The following is a 19947-nucleotide window of genomic DNA, read 5'->3' as shown; positions in this document are numbered from 1 at the left end:
AACCAACTGACATTTTCTGCTGTTTTTTTCCTATTTTTTTTTTTTAATTGGCATTAAAAGAATTGCACCTTCTGGTACAGATCATCTCTGATACCTATACAAATAACTTATACTCCATCTACATAATTTACAACTGTACAGAGTAAACTCTGGACACCGCAGACCACGCTCCCACCCAGCGCGTGGTCTCTTGGCTTTGTGTGCTGGGGTACATGAACCCCCCCCAATGAAACCCCAAGGACGCAGAGGTGTGAAGAGGCACTGGCCACCCCTTAAACCCCCTGTTACCCTGTACAGCTGGTGCAAGGAAGCATTTCCTGACTTGTTTCTGTGCCTCCTGTCTTAACTTCAGCTTCCTTCAGGGCCAAAATGCTGCCTAAGCCTGCCATGGGTGGGCATCAACAACTTTTTATTTGTGAGAAAATGGAGCTGAAAACCTTTACTGAGGAACCGAACTCTGTTACTGAGATCCTGCAGCTTTGTGACTCCTACGAGGGGATTTTAAGGCTTGGGGACTGTGCTTGGCTCAGACTACATCTGCCAGCATTTCAAAGGAGCTTTCCTTAGGAAATGGTCATGTTGCTGTTGATCTTTCAATTGTTGGTGCTGGTTTGGGATTAAATATTTCTTGGGACCTGGAGGCTTTTTACACCAGTAAATAATGCATCACCTGCCGACAGCTCAAGAGCTGCTGTGCCCCCAGTAGTGCATTTCAGCAGCTGTTTTGGACTGCGTGGTGCATTGAAAGTGAGAGTAAATCAACCTTTAGCTTGGGAACAGGAAGCAAAAATGCCTGCTGTGCCAGGTGACAATGCAAGACAGGAGCAGGAACAGGGCAGCCCTGTGCTTGCTGGCAAAGACAGGGACCAAGGAAGCCTTGTGCATGTGGCAAGAAATGCAAGGAAGATTTCTATGGGGCTTAACCAGCCAAGACAACCCACAAGCTCAGACCACTTCTGCAGAAGGAAAAATCCTCCCCAGTACCCCAGACTGGGATACCTGGAGCTGGGCCCCTTGTTCCAGGTGTGGGTGGTTAAACAGAAGTGACTTTCCAGAGGTGCAGCTCCCCAGGGCTGGGCAGACCTGGCACGGACAGGACAGGGGGGTGGATTTGTCCCCAGCCATCGGGGCTTACACAGGGGTTTGCCAATGCCACTGCAGCTGGGTCAGCATCACCCTGTAGGACAGAGCTGGCTCCAGGGACTCCCTGCCAGTGACAGCCAGAGATGACTGGGAATAGCTGCTCTGCACATATACAAATCTAAAGGACACTTTCTTTGGGCTGCTGATCCAAGCAAGCACCCCTGAGTGAAGGCACCCAAAGTAACGAGTTATCTGGGAGCCAAGAGAATAAAAAAAATGATAGTGTCATAGAAGGAATGCCCCCAAATCCCCTCCAATGTGAATTTAGGGAAAACTCCCCAGAGACACCCCAGAAACCACAGATCACATGCAGAAAGGCAATAAATACACACTGTGTTTCTTCCATTATTTCAGTCAGCCACAAGCTGGAACGAAGACAGGAGCCTCCTACACCATCATCCTTACCTCTGGGTGAGTCTGAGCCTGGGGGGACGCAGGAGCTGCGCTGTCGCTGCTCAGCCTGGCCCAGCTGCAAACCAGAGGAGGGGCTCTACACTGTGGTAGCAGCAGAGGAAAGGAACAGAGAAGTCTTGCAGGCTCCTGCCCATCTGTCATTCCCAGGAGCACTACTTCACTCTTCTACATCTCCTACCTGCACAGCAGACACAGGCCAAACCAGGACTGCAAGGCAGACCGGGATGCAGAGGTATTGCTGGCTGACAGAGGAGGTCCACTGCTGCTGGCATTGTAGGTGGTTGTTTCCAGGATGTACAGCTGGAGGAACACAACCAGCACTTATGAGGCTCCAGACCACATGTGGAGAGGTTGCATAGTGAAGCAAGAGTGAGACCCCGAGTGGGCTCAAAGGTACAGCTCAGATGTCAAAGAGCTGTTGTGAAGCCTCCGTTGTCTGCTCAAAGAAGGTTTCTTCCTCAAACAGGTCTATACCATTCACAACCGAGCATGTCCCACAGCGCTGCCAAGGCAGCCTGGGCTGTTCCAGTCCTGTTCATTACTGCCAAATATTGCACTGGATTTCCCACGTCCCTGTTTCACACCATTCATTGTTACTTTGTGTGGGCCCTTTGAAATAACAGCAGGTTTTCCACCAACTTCCGTAGAAGCTGCGTTAAACACGCCTGCTCTCCCAGTTGTGGTCAGGCTTACAATGAGGTTTCCTAAATCAGTCAGGGGAATAATTGCTGGTTTGCCCAAATACGTCACCCTGTGCCAGAATGAATAGTTTTGCTGTGCAGAACCCTGTGCAATGGGCCCTGATCCCCTGCTGGGCTGTGAGACATCACCATAACAAATATTCCTGATAGCAACTGCTCCGTGCTCCACAAGCACAGCAAGCACCAGCTCCTCAGCTGTATTTTCCCCAGTCTTCCTGAAATGAAGAAGCTCAAAGGCTTTCCCTGACTTGTGCAAAAGGTTAAAACTCAGTTCTTCAGCATCACTCTGCCCCTCGGAGGAGGGTGGTAGCTGTGGTCATCACTGTCATTCAGCAGGGCACAGCTGTCCTCCCTGAGCCCTGTCAACCTCTGCTGGTGCAGCTTTTTATACCGTTACCGTTGTAAAATCACTGTCAGTGGCTTTTAGTGTGTTTTCTTTTCCCGTCTCTTCTGTGATGACCCAGTGTCACATCTCTCTCACCAGCTTCTTCTCATTTTCTTCATTGGATGACACCTGAAAATGTGTTGATGGGCAGGAGCAGAGACTTGGGCATGTATTTCACAAGCCCCACATCTTCCGTTTCGTGCAGGCTGAATTTCATTGTCCTTGTCTTTTGCAAGCAGTAGCTGGGCTCCAGGCAAGGAGACACTTCCACGCTGCAAGAGCACAAGAACATATTGACTGCATGCGCAAATCTGCCCTTGAGGGCCAGAGGCTGATCTCAGACTAAACATCAAGTCTTTCCCCTGGCTGCTGAGGGAGGGCTGTCGTACTGAGATGTGCAGCTGCTTTTATGCTTTCTCAGCTGATGGGTGTCAGTGTTTGACGACAAAACCAGTGGCCTTAGTCTGGCTCAGTGAAATTCTCAGAAATTCACATTTTATATATGTTCCACACGGCTCATGGACCATGAACCCCAGACCCTGTCTGTTCACTTCCAGCACATCATATGTCACTACAGCTCCTACAGGCACATTGATCCCAGCTATCTTCATAGGGCTGAATTCTCTCCCCCACACCATCATATGTTTGAGATACCCTGGTGAGCAATGCAGTCAGTGCAGAGAGCATCAGCTCCACAATATAATTAAGGTGATTATACAATCACAGAATCATAGAATATCTCAAGTTGGAAGGGACCCACAAGGATCATCAAGTCCAACACCCACCTCCTTGCAGGACTACCCAAAACTAAACCATATGAGTAAGACTGTCATCCAGATGCTCCTTGAACTCTGACAGTCTTGGTGCCATGACCACTGCCTGGGGAGCCTGTTCCAGTGACTGACCACCCACAACTTCATTCCATTTCCTTGTGTCCTATCACTGGTCACCAGAGAGAGGAGATCAGCGCCACCCCCCCACTGCCCCCCTTGAAGAGGGTGCAGAGTGCGATGAGGGCACCCTCAGCCTGCTCTTCTCCAAGCTGAACAAGCCAAGTGCCCTCAGCTGCTCCTCGTAACTCTTGCCCTCAAGACCTCTCACCATCTTGGTCGCACTCCTCTGGACACACTGTAATAGTTTGATGTCCTCCTCATATTGAGGTGCCCAAAACTGGTGGGGCCAAACCAGTGCAGCGTAGAGTGGGACCCTCAACCAGCTAGCTGTGCTGTGCTTGATGCACCTCAGGACACGGTTGGCACTATTTTGCTGCCAGGGCACACTGTTAACTCATGTTCAACTTATCATCAACCCAGACGCTCAGGTCTCTTTCTGTGGGGCTGCTCTCCAGCCTCTCACCCCAAATTTGTACAGATAACCAGGATTACTCCATCCCAGGTGGAAAATCCAGCACTTGCTTTCCTTAAATTTCGTAGGGTTGCTGATTGCTCAGCTCCCTAGCCTACCCAGGTCCTTCTCTGAGGCATCTCCATCCTTGAGGGAGTCCACAGCTCCTGCTAGTTTAGTATAATCAATCTTGGTCTCTAAGATCTCATTTTGTCCCTGGAGTTACCTATCCTTCTCCTGTCTTAGTGACAACACCTTACTTAATATGGAAGAACCATTTTGTTTTTCACAGCCTCACCCAAAACCACACAGGTAGGAGAGCACTGATCTGCCCTGCTTTCCCTGGAGAAGCAATGTATTTGCCCATGGGTCTTCTGTCATGTGTGAGGATCAGGACTAGGACTCCCTGGGAAACAGCTCTGCCATCCTGTTAGCCCTTCCGGGGAGAGATACAGGGTCACCAGTGAGATGCTCAGAGCCTGGCGTGTGGGACATTCTCACCTGATCACATTTCTGTAGGTTCTTCTGCTGTCCTTGTCCAGACACACCGTGAAGGGCCTCTGCTCAGTGCTCCTGATTTTGATATTGCATGTTTTCAGCCTGTTTGCCACAGCCTGGATTGAGAGAGGAGGAAGAACCCAGTGAGTGTCTCACTGCTCTTCCCTGGGCTGCATGGTGACGGGCAGTGTGTGCACACTGGGTATGAAAGGGACAAATGATGACATTTCTCTCTTTTTTTTTTTTTTTTAACCTCAGATGTGACACAAGGTGACTTCTTTAAGGAGGGAAGTGTCACTCTTGTCCTTTTTCTGCAATCATAGCCTGGTCAAATTTTGCAAGGGCAAACTTTCCAAACCGCCAGTGCTTGCACAGGTTGCAAGGTTTGGGATGTCTGATGTGGGGCATGTTCTCTTCTCCAGGCCCATGATGTATCTTGGTGGCCAGCATGGGCTGCAGTACCTTGGTGTTTCCAAAAGCCAGGTTAAAATTAGCAAAAGTGGGCTGGCTAGGCAAAAATACCAGCTGAGAGACTGGAGGCTCCAGGGCAACCCCAAATGACTGAGGCACAATAATACTTACTGCCCCCAAACTGCAGTGACACATCCCCATGGGGCAGCATGTCCTCTGGGGTCTATTTGAACTCTCAGGTAAAACAAAAAGGACAGGAGCCTGAGTTTTCAGTCCTATCTCTTGCCTATCCCTCTTTCTGAGTTGGTAATTAGGTTCGCTGAAGTTCCTGCTTCTTGTTTATGCTTTGTTAAAAGATTTTTCTGATGGCCTCTGTTCTCACGAGCTCTCTGGGGATTAACACGTGGGATCTGGGGAGGGCACTGCAGCTGGAGATGTGGAGCTAATGGAGTTGATCGCAAAACTACAGACCCTCTCCTGTACCTAAGTGGAGCCACAATGACTGGGGCTAAGCCTTATTTCTCCACCTCATCCCTGCGGTCATGCAATCACGCCAGCAGCAGCTCAGTCCTTCAGGGTTTCCTGAGACAGGATTCAATGTGGCATTGAGCAGCAGGGATGGCGTTTGGCGCTTTGGCTCAAAAATCTAGACTTTTCCATGGAAAGTAATTGCAAATCACTCTCTGAGCAGGGTGGCCCCAAAGCCTTCTCCTCCCCTACAGAGCGTTTCCCCTTTCACCACTGTTGTAAGGGTGGTGGCCAACCCCTCCAGGGCCATGAGCATCCACATCTACTTACTGAGAATGATCGTCCAGACAAGTTGTTGATCTTAACGATTTCGGTGATGTTCACATTCAGACACACCAGATCTGCAACAGAAGCAGCAAGTTAGGCTTGGACCATGGCATGATCTCAGCTCAGCTTTGAGTGGGGCTGATGGCAGTTCCCACATTCAGGTGCACTGCCAGGGATCCATGGGATACACAGGACAGCAGAAACCGAGGACTCCAGCAAGCTCCGTGGGCTAAGGATTTGCGTGGGATCATGCTCAGGGTGGAAACCTCAGAAGCTATGCTAAGGGCAAGGTGAAAGATGAAGGCTGCAGCAAGAGGAAGAGGCTTCCAAACCTAGATTATGGTTATGGCAAACCCCACGTTGCAGGGAACCCCAGGCACGTCATTCATGAGAAAACACACAACCACAAACTGTGGTGACACCAACATATGCACGTCACTGATTCAATCCCCACAGTGCAGGCACATAGCATTGAGTACTGTGGTCAGATTTAGCGAGCACCAGAAAACTCAGCAAACCCTCTTTGTAACGCCTCAAGCAGGAGAAACCCACCTTCAGCCTCATCGCCCGGGATGGCTTTCATCACCAGACCTGTTGAGCGCAGGGACATCGCCAGCTCCTTGGCCCGGTCGCTCACCACAACCTGCAGGGAAGGCTCCGTTAATTCACCCTGGCAGAGAGGTTAGACGTGGAGAGCTTTGGGGACATTTTTTCACAAATGCAGGGTTAGCTAACAGGCTTTTAAAATTCACCACGACCTCCCTGCCCTCTCCTGGAGTGCAATTCCAGAGGAAAGAAGGAAGGCCAGAGCACTCCATCTGGGAGATCTGTGCTGTGCTGGGGGTCCCTGTGGACAGAGACATTTTGGACTGCCCATAGCCTGACTTACCTTTCTATATGTTACTGTAAGGTCTATGCCAGGGCTGTCCAGGGTCATTTTCTTCTTGGTCATGCTTAACTCTGCAAGGAAGGAACCAGGGAGGATTGAGGTTTCACTCATCCCACCTGTCTGTGGGCAGCAGAGAGGGGTTCTCCCATGGGACGAGCCACCTCCTCCATCAGACAGCCATCATGGTCTGTCACACCAGCCCCTCTCTCCTTGCCCATGAGAGGTGAGGCTCTGCACACTTAATGGGTCCAGTGAGATGGACTCCATCGAGGGTCTGTGCCCAACCACAGTGACTAGCATCCACAGGGTCAGACACCAAGGTGCACTGGTGGACAGGCTGGATGTGACCTCTGTGATGGTCCAGCCTTCAAGCAGCCCTGTTGCATCACTGGTAACTGAAGGAGGCAGAATTTCTAATAGGGAAAACGTCTGGAAGGGGGTGGTGTAAAGCTCAGCTTGTTTCCTCAACAAAAAATATGATGTAGGTTCAACTTCAGAGGGTTGTGGAGCCAACTAAAGGCACAGTCCCCAAAACCTGGTTGAGACCAGGAGTCAGTGACAAAAAGTCTCTCCTTTAGGGAGATGGAGATGTTCAGGGAGGGCCTCCTGCTTGTCAGGGAACAAGGGATAGTGTCCCACGGCATGGCCTTGGTGGCTGCAGGCTGAGGGACAGGACAAGAGGAGCTAGGGACAGTGGGACCCCTGCCCAGGATGGCAGACCCTGCTGCAGGGCTTGGCCTGGGGACACACACACCTCTGTGGGAGGTGCTGTCCTGCACCTGGGTGTGCAGCTCCGTGAGGAACACGTCCTCGGCCGGCTCCTGCTCCGGGTCATTGAAGAAAATCTGAAAGAGAGGAAAAGCTCTAAGAACAGCGCCTCTTCTGTCACCCTGTGACGTCACGCTGGGCTTGTGACATCAAAAGTTTCTCCCAAGCCCCCAGGTGTGACATCATCAGAGGGAATGTATGACCTCATCCTGGCAGCCAGGGGGCCCACGGGATGCAGAGAGCTGCTTTTGCTCTGCTTTCCGCAGCCCTGGAGCGCGGCGGGGCTTGCCAGGAGGACCCGGCCAGCAGAGCCACGGGCAGTGTCCCCTGCCGCTGGGTGTCACTGTGCGCTCACGGATGAGCCTGTCCCCAGCCACCCGCCCAGAGGCAGCCCAGGTGAAGGAAGGGGAGCAGCTTCCCAGGCCCGACTGCAGATGCTGGCTTAGCTTCAAGGCAGGTCATTTCTCTCTGATACACCTACATCAAGTGGTCACTTCGGACACATTCATTTTGTTTTCATTGGCTCGTCTTGGGCAAAATATGAAGTTATGTTCCTGGAGAGCCTCTCCTAGCCCTATATCCAGCTCCTGTGGAACCTCACCCTCACTTCCAGGAAAACTCTCTGCAACCAAAGAGGAACACCATAGTCTTAGCCAAAAAGGCAAAACAGACTTTTAGTATTTCCAGCTAATGTGGCATCACACCCTGTGTGACAGCAGGGTTGGTTAGGTGCCTCTATCTGAAAACCACATCTGGAGTCAGTTCCTCTTCCCCTGCTTGAGTCACCCACTCTCTCGCTTGCTTTTGATTTCTATCTTGGAGGAGAAATGAGTGGAATAAAAATTCACCAAAAACCCAAAATCCCCAGCCACGCAAGCTGAGGACCAGGTGCTCCATGTGTTTATGAGCAACACGTTATTAGTTCAAGTCCTCGTGATGCTCCACCAGTAATTACCAAAGCTCTTCCAGCTCTTTGCAAGGCACATGCCAGTTTGCTCGTGTGATGGCTGCTCCTTTGCTGCAATAGGTTGCCATGTTGGCTACGGGTAGATTAAAAGGAGATATGTGCATCAGTGCCACCCTGAGCTTTGAAGGGGGAAAACTTCCTGAGCAGCAGAAGGGGGGTTGATGTTACATGGCTGAATGCAGTAGTTCTTTGCTCTCGTATCAAATGCCAGGTCTAAGTCTGATACCATTTCAGAGAAAAGCTGGCAGGAAATAAAAGAGTGTTTCAGGAAGCCCTGCAAAGCCCCTGCAAGGTACAGGATGGTTTTGGCAAAGCTGTTTGCTCACAGCACCTATAGCACCAAGAGGTGCCAAAGCTCCTGAGCAAACCCGAGTCCAGTGGAGCAGGAAATCTGTGTCCTTATGGGGTGATTCCAGAATTCACTTTGCTGACCTGTGTGATCCTGAAATAGCCTTCCCAGGATCATTGACTCTGGCTGAGCTGTGCTACAGGGACAGAACCAGGAGCATGTCAAGGAAGCGGGGGATGGGGAGCACGGAGATCCAGGCTCAGATCTGCTGAGAGCCCCCAGATCCTGTTCACTTTGCGAAGCTCTGCTGCAGCGGGGGCTCGGCAAGCCTTCGGTGATGGCACAAGAGATGTGGCACCCACCTTCACAGCGTAGACCTGGAAGCAGACGGGCTGGGTGCCCATGCGGACGTAGTATGCGATCACGTCAGTGATGAACAGATCGGTCACGAGGTGTTTGCTCGGAGAGGAAGGCTGGGGGTGCGAATTACATTCTGGATCAGCCACAGTCACCTCTCAAAAAAACTGCCACTAACCCTCACCCTTCCCAGACAAATAAGAGTGATGAGCTGTGCCCAGGGCAGCGCTGAGCTGCTCTGCCATGTCTCCTCAAAATGAATGGGAGAAGCGAGGGCCTCCCACCTACCAGCCTGTTTTGTAGGCTATCGATGGTGGCTCAAACTGCCGGGAAATGAGAGCTGGGGGTATTTCAGCAAATGCCTCATTTACATTTTCTTTCTTGAAATCTGCCATTTCCTGTCCCTTGGCCAAAAAACCCATCGCAGCAAATGGGTCTTGTGGGCTGCGGCAGCATCAGGCACCTGCACCTTCCCGGCTGCCAGGCGCCGGGGTGGGTTTGCAGGGGCAAAGCCTCTGTCTGGGTCACAGAGGAGCTGTGCAGGGCACGAGCTCGTCCTCATGTACAGCAGATGTGTTTGGGAAAGGGGCCAGGCTGGGGAGGTGGGAAGGTTTCCTTCGTACCATGGCGGCCAGCTTGGGAATCATGTGGCACAGCGTGTTGATGTTGCTCTCATACCACGGGTCGGTTCTGCCCAGGTACCCGGCCACCTCGCAGAGCTCCTCTGGGCCAGCAGCAGTGTGGTCCTGTGGGAGAAACACACAGCTCAGAGTATGATCATGGCTCAAAATACAAGGACGCATAGAGGAGGCAGAGGGAGCTGGGGCGCACGTGCCCCATGAGCAGCTCCCCCATCCCTCTCCCCTCCCTGCTTGGTCCAGAGAAGACGGCACCTGCAGCACTCACTTAACAGGTGCTCAAGAACAAGTAAAGAATGAAAAGAAGAACTTATCGTTTTAATAATGGCATGTTTGGCAGGATTTAGCCAGCTCTGGGCCAGCTTAAAACACTGTGAGAAGTGCGAATGTTTCTCTCTGTCCTGAGGCTGTCAGAGGGGAAGAGATTGGCCCAAGACAAACTGCAAGGTAGTGACTTGCAGAAATAAAACTGGGGCCATGACCGAGCAGGCAAAGCCTTCAGTAAGGGGTGACCACTTCCTCTAAGCATTTGGGAGGTGAGAAAAGCATCAGTCCTTTGCTAAATCTCCCTCCATCCTCCTGTAGCTGGGGCACAGCAGCAAAACTGAGTATCATTTCCAGGCTGTGAGTTATCACCCGTCAGGGTGGTTGGAGCGACCTGAATGTCTCTGGAGCTGACAGATTCCTGAAGCCAGTCTGCAAACTGAGCCCAGCCACCCTGTCTTGGCTCCATCCTCCAGGTTCTAGGAACTAGGCATGAACGAATGTGAATTCCTGTAACCCCCCTGCTCTTCCTCCAAAACCACCATCAGCCGCTGCAGCAGCTGCTGAGCCCAGACTCACCGCAACGGACAAGGTGTCTGGCTGCCCCGTCACAACCGGGATGTAGTAGAACTGCAGGTTCAGCCTGGGAGTCAGGAAAACTCGTCGTGTTTCTCGTTTCCTTGAAGTGGAAAATTAAAAAGCCATGTCACAAGGGGAAGATGGAGGAAAACGTCTCTTGGTCGAGGCTGGGCAGTGCCAGGAGACCACAGCTGCTCTGCAGCAGGAGCTCATGCCCTCCTCACGCACCTCCTTTGCCCAGTGTGACAGGATGGCAGTAATGCCTCCAGGTTCCCAAAACCAGCAAAGGGAGATTATGGGGGTAAGGGCTGTCCCGCAGATGGGCTCTCGGCTGGGACCAGTGGTCCTTTCTGTGCCCAGCTCTGCTCCCCAGGTTGCTGTCTGCACCGTGACCCAGACCCACCCCACACTGCTCTCCTGGCCTGTGTGAGCTGGCTGGGCAGCTGGAAAGCAGCTTTTTTTTTTTTTTAGGAGTTTTCCCTTTTGCATAGGAAAACATCTTGTTTATTGTTCATTTAACCCATTCCATGGACAGAAGGGAAAATCTCCCTCTGTGCATCATTTGACCCAACAGAGCCAAACGATGCCACGTAGCCAGTGAAGTCGGATGCATTTGGGTGTAAAACACCTGGGTCCCATCCTGTCTCAGGTAACACTGCAGCCCCAACCCCATCCCCAGCCATCCTGGATGCTTCAACAGGCTGAAGAGCAAGCCTCCCCTCTGTCCTCCCTCTCCCCAAGCCCCCAGAGCCAGAGAAGCTGTGGCTGCTGGGTACCTCAAAGAGTGGTAGGCTTGAGCCAGGCGCCCCAGGATCCGATCATCCCCCAGCAGCACGATGCGGGCAGTGTGCAGCCTCTGGAGTGGGGCTGCAGGCTCTGGGGGGATGCCCGGTCTCCTCTGTGGCTTCACCGGGGGCTTTGCCCCAGGACTGTTGCAGCCAGCCTGCAGGAAAGCCACACTCTCCAGTGGCGATGGCTTTTTTTTAATGCCACCCTTTCTCTGGAGCCGGGATTGCTCCGTCTCAGGGCTGAAAGGGGGGAATGGCTCCTCGGCTGCCGCGGGCAGGTCTCGCTCAATGCCGCTGTCGGTGGAGAGCATGGAGAAACGGGTCTGCTCGCAGCACTCGCAGTCTGAAATCATGTCCTGGATCTCAAAGTTGTCCAGGTCCTGGCTTAGGCAGTTGGGCTCGCAGCTCTGCGACAGCGGGCGGATGAACAGCACCAATTCCTTCCCTGCGGGCAGACGGGAGCTCGAGGAGAGAAGTACAACCAGATCTAGGTTAAGCCCTAGTCCCTGCCCCTCTTCTCATGCAAACTGGAGGGCAAATACCTCCACCAGCGGGTCCAAAAGGAGTTAGCCTTTCAGTCCCATTTCACATTGCACCACGAGGAGGGCTCAATATCACTCAGATCAGGTACTTTGGGTGCATCCTGCTGCAGCCTGTCCCATAGGGATCCTTCTCTCATCTTCTTCACCCCTCTTTCCCCCAAATCTCCTGATCTGACCCTGACACCTCACAGAAGGAAGGCTGGTACAGTCAGCATGAGCCTCCACAAGCTTGGCCCTTGGGCGATGGTTTTGAAACTCACTGCCCAGGAATCAGGGCTAAATTATGTGTTTTGCACAGGCGTCCTAGCCTCAGGCACTGTCTGAACTTGCCACAACCCCCAGGCACTCACAGAGCTGGTCCTCTTCTGTCCAGAGGTGAAAGCTGATGTTGGGGTTGGGCAGAGGGGTACCCTGCAGCCCTCCCAACGGAGCATCACCTGGGGAAACAAGGATGCTTGTAACACACAGCAGCAGACAGTTCTCCTGCACAGGTGCATGAACACCCATGGGTGCTGTGCTTCAGACGCTGGCTGAGATAGCCTGTGCCGACCCCAGGGGCTCTCCCACCCTGGTCACCTTCCAGCCAGACCTGAGGCTGTAATCACAGACCTCTGCTCACACAAAGTCAGCCATAAGTGAATGAAGATGGGGAAACACGACCAGGCAAGGGAAGGACCTTGCTTTGCTGCAGGCAGCAGAGGAATCACAGAATAAATAAAACATTCTTCCAGCACTGGACCTCCAACGCACATGGCAGGAGCTCCCTTGTGACCTCGGCTGAGATACAGGGGAGCTCTCTGACCCACCATTGCCAGCTATTTTTAACCCATTATGTCTCTGTGAGAAGCAGTGAGACAATGGAATAGCACACTGCCACCAAAAGGAGATGGTCCCAGTCCTTTCCTTGCACCACTGGCTGCTCCTCCCCATATCTTGCACTGGGACAGTCTCCAGCTCTTTCCAGGGAGGGGATTGGGATGAAGGAACCTTCCACCAGGAGTAGCCAGGAAGAGGGAAGCATGACTTCAATTCCCCTCTGGTCTATCCCAGGTTTGTGTGAGGAGCTGTGATGGATGGGGATGTTCATTACAGTCTGTGTAGCCCTGATGGCACCAGGCTGGAACAGAGCACTGCCAGGGGTGCATGGAGATGGCAGAACCACTGTCCACCACGTCAGTACAAGGAGGTTTCAGGGAGTGGTACCCAGTGTCTCCCCAGTCCAGGCCATGGCAGGATGTCTGTTACACCAGCAGCACACTAGAGAGTCTGTCCAACGTCCCCTGGTTGACACCGATGGCACCCTTTGCAAGTGACAGAGACATGTCTCTGTGCCTCAGGGCAGCTGAATTAACAGCAGAGATTGCCACAGTCCCTTTCCTCAGGTGACAAATCTGCCTTCCACTGCCACGTGCAGTTTGCCATCCTGGACATCGGGTCCGTGCAAAGACCCAGTCCCAGTGATGGATGCTGCTAAAGCAGAGGCAGGCGGCAGGTGGGGATGGACAGATGCAGGAGGGCAATGGCGAGGACACGGCGGTGAGGCAGGAGTCTGCCAGCTTGCACGGCTCCCCTTAACCCACCATGCATGGCCAGCCAGGAGCTCACCTGCTTGCAAGGAGCTGAGGACAGCATGGTAAATCTTCTCCAGCCTCGCTGCGTGCTGGCTGCGGTCTGCACTCGCCTCGTTTCCTGCACACTCGACAGCTGTCACCACTTGCTGGAACCAGTGCTCAACATTGCTCGTGGGCATATCCTGTTGTGAGGAGCAGCTATTAATACCCAAAGGCTTGAAAAGAGGAGATGCTCCATGGGCAGGGGCATGGGAGGGGGCAGAAAGAAGGCAAATGGGTCCTGCAGAAATTGTTCTTTTGCAGCGATGTCCTCCTGTCCCCAGGGAAGGCTGGAGGAGGCGAGATGCTGGCTGTACTGTCTGCTTAAAGCTTTTTTCTGGTAGATTTGCAGCTGATGGGCCCTGTGCTCCTAGCTGCTATGAGCATGGGGAGTCAGCAGCAGAGCTGGCAGCTCAAGTGACCCTCAGGAGATGGGGACAGCAGACACACAAAGGTGAAAGTTGTCCTTGGAGTGGAAATCACTGAGAGGCCCTGCAAAGTTGCCTTTCTGAACCAGACATTGTCTTACTGTGACCCCACAGCTCCTTGAAGAAGGTTTTAGAGAAAACTGGGTGAAACATTTCCACTGAGATGTCTTTGCAATGCCCCGTGGCTCACAGAGGAGCCTGTATTTCATCCGCAGAGCCCAGCTTTGCTGTGCAAAACTGAAGACTCAACCTGAAGATTCAAAACCTCTGGGTCCCGCAGCAGCAACTCTTTTATATTTAAAGAATTTTTAATTGAACTCCAGCTTCTCTCATAGCCCAGCCTTGCAACTAACACTGGGGCTACTGGGGATGGAGACCAGCAGTGAGGAGCTGGGGGGGGGTCTCTCCACTTGCTGAAAAACCTTCCTTTCCCTGCTCTGACGTGCCCAGCAAGAGCAGGACCATTGGAAACCATCCATGGTGCCGCAGAAGTGGTGCTGGTTACCTGGAGGCTCCCCTTCAAGCTGCTGATGTCGCAGCTGTCACCCAGGGCTGCCTGCATGGCGTGGATGATCACGTAGCACATGCACGCCCGGGGGCTCTGGGACATCTGAGCTGCCGCCGTGTCGGTGACCAGCGCGTTGCAGATGGCTTCAGAGAGCAGCTCCGGATCGGCAAAAATGAAAATCCTGCATGGGGTGAGAGGATGGGAAAAGAGGGAGATGAGATGAGGACTCAGATGAGGGCTGGCACGAGCAGCTCACGTCTCCATCATCCCATGCAGAGAAGAGTTGCTGCTTAAATTCCCCTTCTGTGTCCTGTCTCCCTGTCAAGGGAGGCTTCCTGCATCCCAGAAATAAGTTGGGGCACATGGGAGGAACGTGCTCCTCCCAACAAAGAGCTCATTTTAGCAAGGCACTGGATGCCACCAAATTGTGTCCCCCAAGACTGCGTGCTGCCACGTAGTTTATGTCTGAATTTTCCCTTCCATCTGACATTAATGCAGAGCACAGGAAAAGGACAGATTTCACTCTGAAATGATAAAGGAAATAAAAGTAACAACCCATTAGAAGAGGCGCTACTCACTTTTCCTGGTAAGGGTACGGGTCGCTTTTAAGACTTTGTTCAGAAATGACGATTCTTTGGTACAACACACCTAGCAAACGCAAAAAGATAAACACGCAGGAGTCAGAGCATGAGGAATAACAACACAACTCACGGGAGCAGCTCGATGCTGCTCCCAGCTGTGGAGGCTGACAGTGGGGCTGCCAAGTCAGCAAACACCCGTTGCTGGAGAGATGATGTAAAAGAGCCAAGAATTGGGCCCAGAGTTAAAAATAGTCAAGGACAAAGATAGGCCATGCCACATAAAAAGAAACCCCCTTCTATTCAGGGACAATTTCCTGTATTTCCCCTCCTTTGTTTAGTGGATTATGGGCTCAGGAGCAGGGTCGGAAGCAGGAGGAAGAGCCTGACTCCCAGCCTCCATCCCCGGGGGCCACGTCGGGGGACAGCACTTGGGTGGATATGAAGACCACAATGAGTGCACAATCAGGAGAGATGTACTTTACCCTCACCCAGCTCTGGGGTGGGGAAGATACATCCACCTCAGGTGCACTCACCTTGTGAACCTCGTGGTGCTCTGAGAGAAGCCCCGCTGGAGATCCCCATCTCTCCACCCTGAATCACTGTTTTACCAGAAGTCAGGTAAGATAAACGTGGACCTTGGAGCTCCAGACAAACTGGTGCTGGGGAGGAGTGGTTGGGGTGATGGTGGTGGGTTAAGACTACCAGGAATGGCACTTCCTCTCTCATTTCCCACCAGGTTTCTCATATTTCACCTCCAACTCACAAGGTGTCTGCACCTTGCACTGTTTTAAAGAATTGCTTTTAAAGACTATTCCTAAATAAAACTTTAACACGAAGAATTTTAGTGAGAGAAAAAGGAAAATAGAGTTGCCCTCTGGCTCGCTTTCTGAAAGGGACTGTTCTCTGCATAAACTAATGATGTTTTAGTGCCTAAAACCTGATGCAGAGGTAGTGGAGGGAGAGCCCATGCTGGACAGTTTGCAACTCAGTCTTGGATGGAGACTTCACTTGACAAAAAGGAGCCTCCACAGAATTTACTGAGATGCCCAGGCTGGGAGCACAACCCCCCTGTTTCCCGTACAGACGGAGGGTGTATAACACCTGCCTTAGATGGGCTGGGCTTGACTTTGATCATGCCTGCACCGACAGCAGGAGGACCCCAAGGTTTTCTGCTAGTACCTGAGGCTCAGCAGCCTGAAATCAGGAGAGGGGAACCCTCCCATCCAAATGCATCCTTATGACCCCCAAGTGTTTGGCCAGCCCCCTGCAGAAACCCCTGCCATGGCTTGCTGCACTGGGCAAAGGCCAGCTGAGGTATGGAAAGACCCCCACTGCTGGTGCCTCAAGGACCCAGCCATTCCCCATGCCATGCCCAGGCAGAGCAGCGAAGCCCTCCTACCCGGTGCTGTCCTTTCCATCTTCAGCCTGGTGGCATAGTCCAAACCGATGGTGCAGAAAGGCTTGGGCAGGGTGAGCAGCTTCGTACAGAAATCGTACACTCTGCCGCAGAGCTCGTCGGAGATGCACGGAGCCTGGAGCGAGACAGGGGCAGATCAGGAGAGGCCACAGGGAGTGATCCCTAACGGCGCTCTACCCGCAGCAGCCCCCGGGGTGGGAGGGCACAGGGCCACATTGAATTCAATCTGGATTGAAATGCAATCTGTGAAGCAGAACCAGGCCCTGCAGGGGTTTGGAAACCTCCAGCAATACCTGCTGAAGGGGTGCAGGCACACATTTCTGCCAGGTTGTGGCTTCCTACACCATCAGGCACCTAAACACCTCCAGAAAAGGGAGCCAGCTGGAAGGACCTGTCACTCCCACCCGTGTCACAGGTGCCAGTGTCTCAGCCATCAAACAGCATCCTGGGAAAAGCACAGCCGAGTCCACCCATGGCAGTCCCAGGGCTTTGCTGGGCAGGTACTGGGATTTTTCAGCACTGGAATATTTCAGCTGGGTGACTTCAGGTGGCCTGTCCTGTGGCTCCTGATTTCCTTGGATTGTGCCCCAGCGAAGCCCACGGTAGGTTACCTTGATCAAGGCGTACATCAGTGTGTGCAGCAAGGGGACGATGTAATGTCTGAAGTCACCTCGCTCCGCCTGGGGGACCAAAAGGCACAGTCAGAGCAGGCAGCACCTGTTGGTGTGCTGGGACAGAGACCAGAGCTGGGGCAGCCACCGCAGCCCCCGGGACATGCTGAGTCCTGGCTGCTCAGCGGTGCAGGCACACAGGGAGAGCACGGGAATTTATCCTGGCTTGGGGGTGATGCTCCCCAGGGTCAAGGTGGGGTTTGGGGTCCCTCCACAGGCCATCAGGGTGGGCAGGATGTCCCTGGCGTTGGCATCCCATGTGGGGGGTGGACCACGCTGCTGTGGCCACCACCATGTCACAAGGCTGGAGATCGCTGTAGGGATGTGAAGGCTCCGGGAGCTGCTGCGGGAGCGTGGGTTGCACACCGAGAGCTGTGAAGCGCATATGCAGCAGTCGTGGGAGACAGCGAGCAAAAGTTTTTAACTGTGCTCATTAAGGAGCTCCTTTCTGTTGCAAAAATTCATGTGAAAATATAAAATGACTGGGAACCCTCTGGAAAAAAGCCTGTTTTACATTCGGTGGGTGTGAGACCAGAGTGGACAGGGAGGAGATATGCTCTTGCATCCTCATCCTGGCCGGTGGGAAGGCAGATGGATGCTCAAGCTGACACAGCCCTGGCCTCTACCTGCAGCCTGGCTCTACCTGCCAGCTCCAGCAACAGAAATGCCCCTGGATAAACCTGGGAAAGAGATTTCCATCCCAAAGATATTCCCAGCACCTTTCTTTGGGACTGCTGTGCTGATGGATCTGAGTTAAATGGAACTGAGAGCAGCAAAGGTTCAGAAATGATCAATAAAAATAATAATAGTGAATTGCTGAGACCAGCTGGTATTTGCCCAGAGCCCTGCAGGAACTCAAGCATAAAATCGGTAAATTATTATCTGTGGTTGGTACTGACTGCTCAGAGCTGCTGCAGTACCAGAGGAATTTAAAAAAAAAATAATTAAAAAAAAAAAGTGGCACTGATTTCCAAGAGGAGCTTCAGGGAGATGACAGGAATTACAGCCCAGGAGGCGTGACATCCCTCCTGGGCAAGGAAAGATAAGAGCAGCAGAATGATAACAGGTATGAGGAGGAGGGACTGACGTGGCTTTTGCAAAGGATAGCAGACTTCAAGCCCTCTGGGGGAATCCCTGCATCCATGACCAAGGGTGATGTGGGTGTTCCCATCTGTCTGGATTTGCAAAAGCCGCTTGATGAGACCCCTCCCCAAAGCACTGGTGGAAGCTGACCTGCCCCAGCAGGGGAGAGACAGCCAGCAACCGGCCTCTGAGCTGTTTAAAAGGCAGAAAATAAAGACGAGGAATAACTGCTCAGTGTTTGCAGCACTGCGATGTGTGCACAGGGGTCCATGCTGGGCTGATGCAGCTCAAGCGTGATAGAGAGTGCTGCTGGAGGGAGGCAGCAGCATCTGCAGAGGGTACTGGGACCCCCGGGGCTGAGCAGCACCCGCAGGACGCGGGAGCTGGGCAATGCTGAGCGAGGCTGCTCCATCCTTCCAGCTCGAAAGGAGAAATAGAAAAGATGCAGAGTAAATGGTACGGGGAGCTTTCTGCACGGAGGATGAGTAGCAGAGGCTCATCACCAGGATGGAGAGGAGAAGGTGGAGGGGGAGCATGGGTTCTTCCTCCCTGCACTGGAGGGAGAGGACACTGGGTAAAATGAGGCAGGCTCCTGAGAAAGAAAAGATGCTACTGCTACGGATGCCATCAAACCACAAACCAGGATGCCAAGGGTGCTGGAGGTTTACACGAGACCAGAAAATGACAAGAGAAATCAATGAAACAAAAAATCCACCATGAGGTTTCCGTCAGATGCCCTCAGGACAGGATACGGGGTTGGATGCTTCTTCTCTGACACCCTCTGGGGAGGAAATGGGTGACACGGAGGAGGAATCCCCACCCTGCCTGTGACTGCAGCTGGCTGGGGTGGGATGAGGGAGATCTGGGGGTGGTCCGAAGTGTTTTGCACTTTGCTATTTGCAAACTGCAAAGGCTGGCTGCCCATGGCTGCTGCAGCATCATAGAGCCTGGGTAGGTTCCCTGTGCGCTGGGTCGGTGTGCTGGGGTTTGGTAGTGGGGGGGCTACTGGAGGGCTTCTGGGAGAAGCTGCTGGAAGCTTCCCTGGCACCAAGTCAGACCCAGCCCTGGCCAAGTCCGAGCCCATCAGTGATCCACCTCTGTGAGAACACATTGAAGAGGGGAAAAACATGCTGGGAACCGGCAGCAGAGAGAGGGGTGGGATGAGAGAGAAACAGCCATGCAGACTGCGAGGTCAGGGGAGAAAGCAGGAGGAGGAGGTGTATCTGCAGCCATGGGGGTAACGGTGGGGCGCAGATCCCCTGCAGCCATGAAGGACCCCAGGCCGCAGCAGGTGGGTGCCCGAAGGAGGCTGTGACCCCATGGGAAACCTGCATTGGAGACATCTGTTCCCAAGAGACTGCACCCCATGGAAGAGTCCCACACTGGAGCAGTTAGTGGAGAACTGCGGCCCATGGGAAGGACTAGTGGTGGAGAAGTTCACGAGGACTGCGTCCTGTGGGAGGGACCCCACGCTGGAGCAGGGGAGGAGTGTGAGGAGTCCTCCCCATGAGGATGAAGGAGCAGCAGAAATTATGTGTGATGGACTGATCACAACCGCTATTTCTCTACGCTGCTGGTGGGGAGGAAGTGGAGAAATTGGGAGTGAAGTTGAGCCCGGGAAGAAGGGAGGGGTGAGGGGAAGGTGTTTTTAAGATTTGGGTTGATTCCTCATTATTCTGCTGTGATTTGATTGGTAAAATAATTAAATTGATTTTTCCCCCAAGTCAAGCCTGTTCTGCCCATGACCATAACTGGTGAGTGATCCCTCCCTGTCCTTGTCTCAGACCATGAGGTTTTACCTTTTTTTTCCTTCCTATTCTCCTCCCCATCACATGCTGGGGTAGTGAGCGAGTGGCTGGGTGGGGGTTTTTTCCTCT

At 52.9% G+C, this 19947-nt stretch overlaps 1 protein-coding gene across 1 annotated transcript in view; it reads right to left on the bottom strand.

Annotated features, from left to right (window-relative positions):
- Positions 1-2758: 2758 nt before the first annotated feature.
- Positions 2759-19947, bottom strand: part of PIK3R6 (phosphoinositide-3-kinase, regulatory subunit 6) — a 22296-nt gene continuing 5107 nt past the window's right edge. Inside the window, exons 4-19 of the mRNA XM_010078401.1 lie at positions 16928-16996; positions 16299-16431; positions 14897-14966; positions 14316-14499; positions 13378-13525; positions 12123-12209; positions 11219-11675; positions 10443-10542; positions 9585-9707; positions 8967-9077; positions 7335-7425; positions 6581-6651; positions 6244-6334; positions 5695-5765; positions 4489-4601; positions 2759-2915 (exon numbers count right to left, since the gene is read on the bottom strand). Coding sequence (XP_010076703.1) covers positions 2759-2915; positions 4489-4601; positions 5695-5765; positions 6244-6334; positions 6581-6651; positions 7335-7425; positions 8967-9077; positions 9585-9707; positions 10443-10542; positions 11219-11675; positions 12123-12209; positions 13378-13525; positions 14316-14499; positions 14897-14966; positions 16299-16431; positions 16928-16996 — 2076 coding nt within the window. The remainder of the gene's footprint in view (positions 2916-4488; positions 4602-5694; positions 5766-6243; positions 6335-6580; positions 6652-7334; positions 7426-8966; positions 9078-9584; positions 9708-10442; positions 10543-11218; positions 11676-12122; positions 12210-13377; positions 13526-14315; positions 14500-14896; positions 14967-16298; positions 16432-16927; positions 16997-19947) is intronic.

The sequence above is a fragment of the Pterocles gutturalis genome, unplaced genomic scaffold, assembly GCF_000699245.1.
Source record: "Pterocles gutturalis isolate BGI_N339 unplaced genomic scaffold, ASM69924v1 scaffold4931, whole genome shotgun sequence".
NCBI classification, from domain to species: Eukaryota; Metazoa; Chordata; class Aves; order Pterocliformes; family Pteroclidae; genus Pterocles; species Pterocles gutturalis.
The sequence above is the reverse complement of the archived record's forward strand: the minus strand, read 5'-3'. Positions and strand labels throughout refer to the sequence as shown.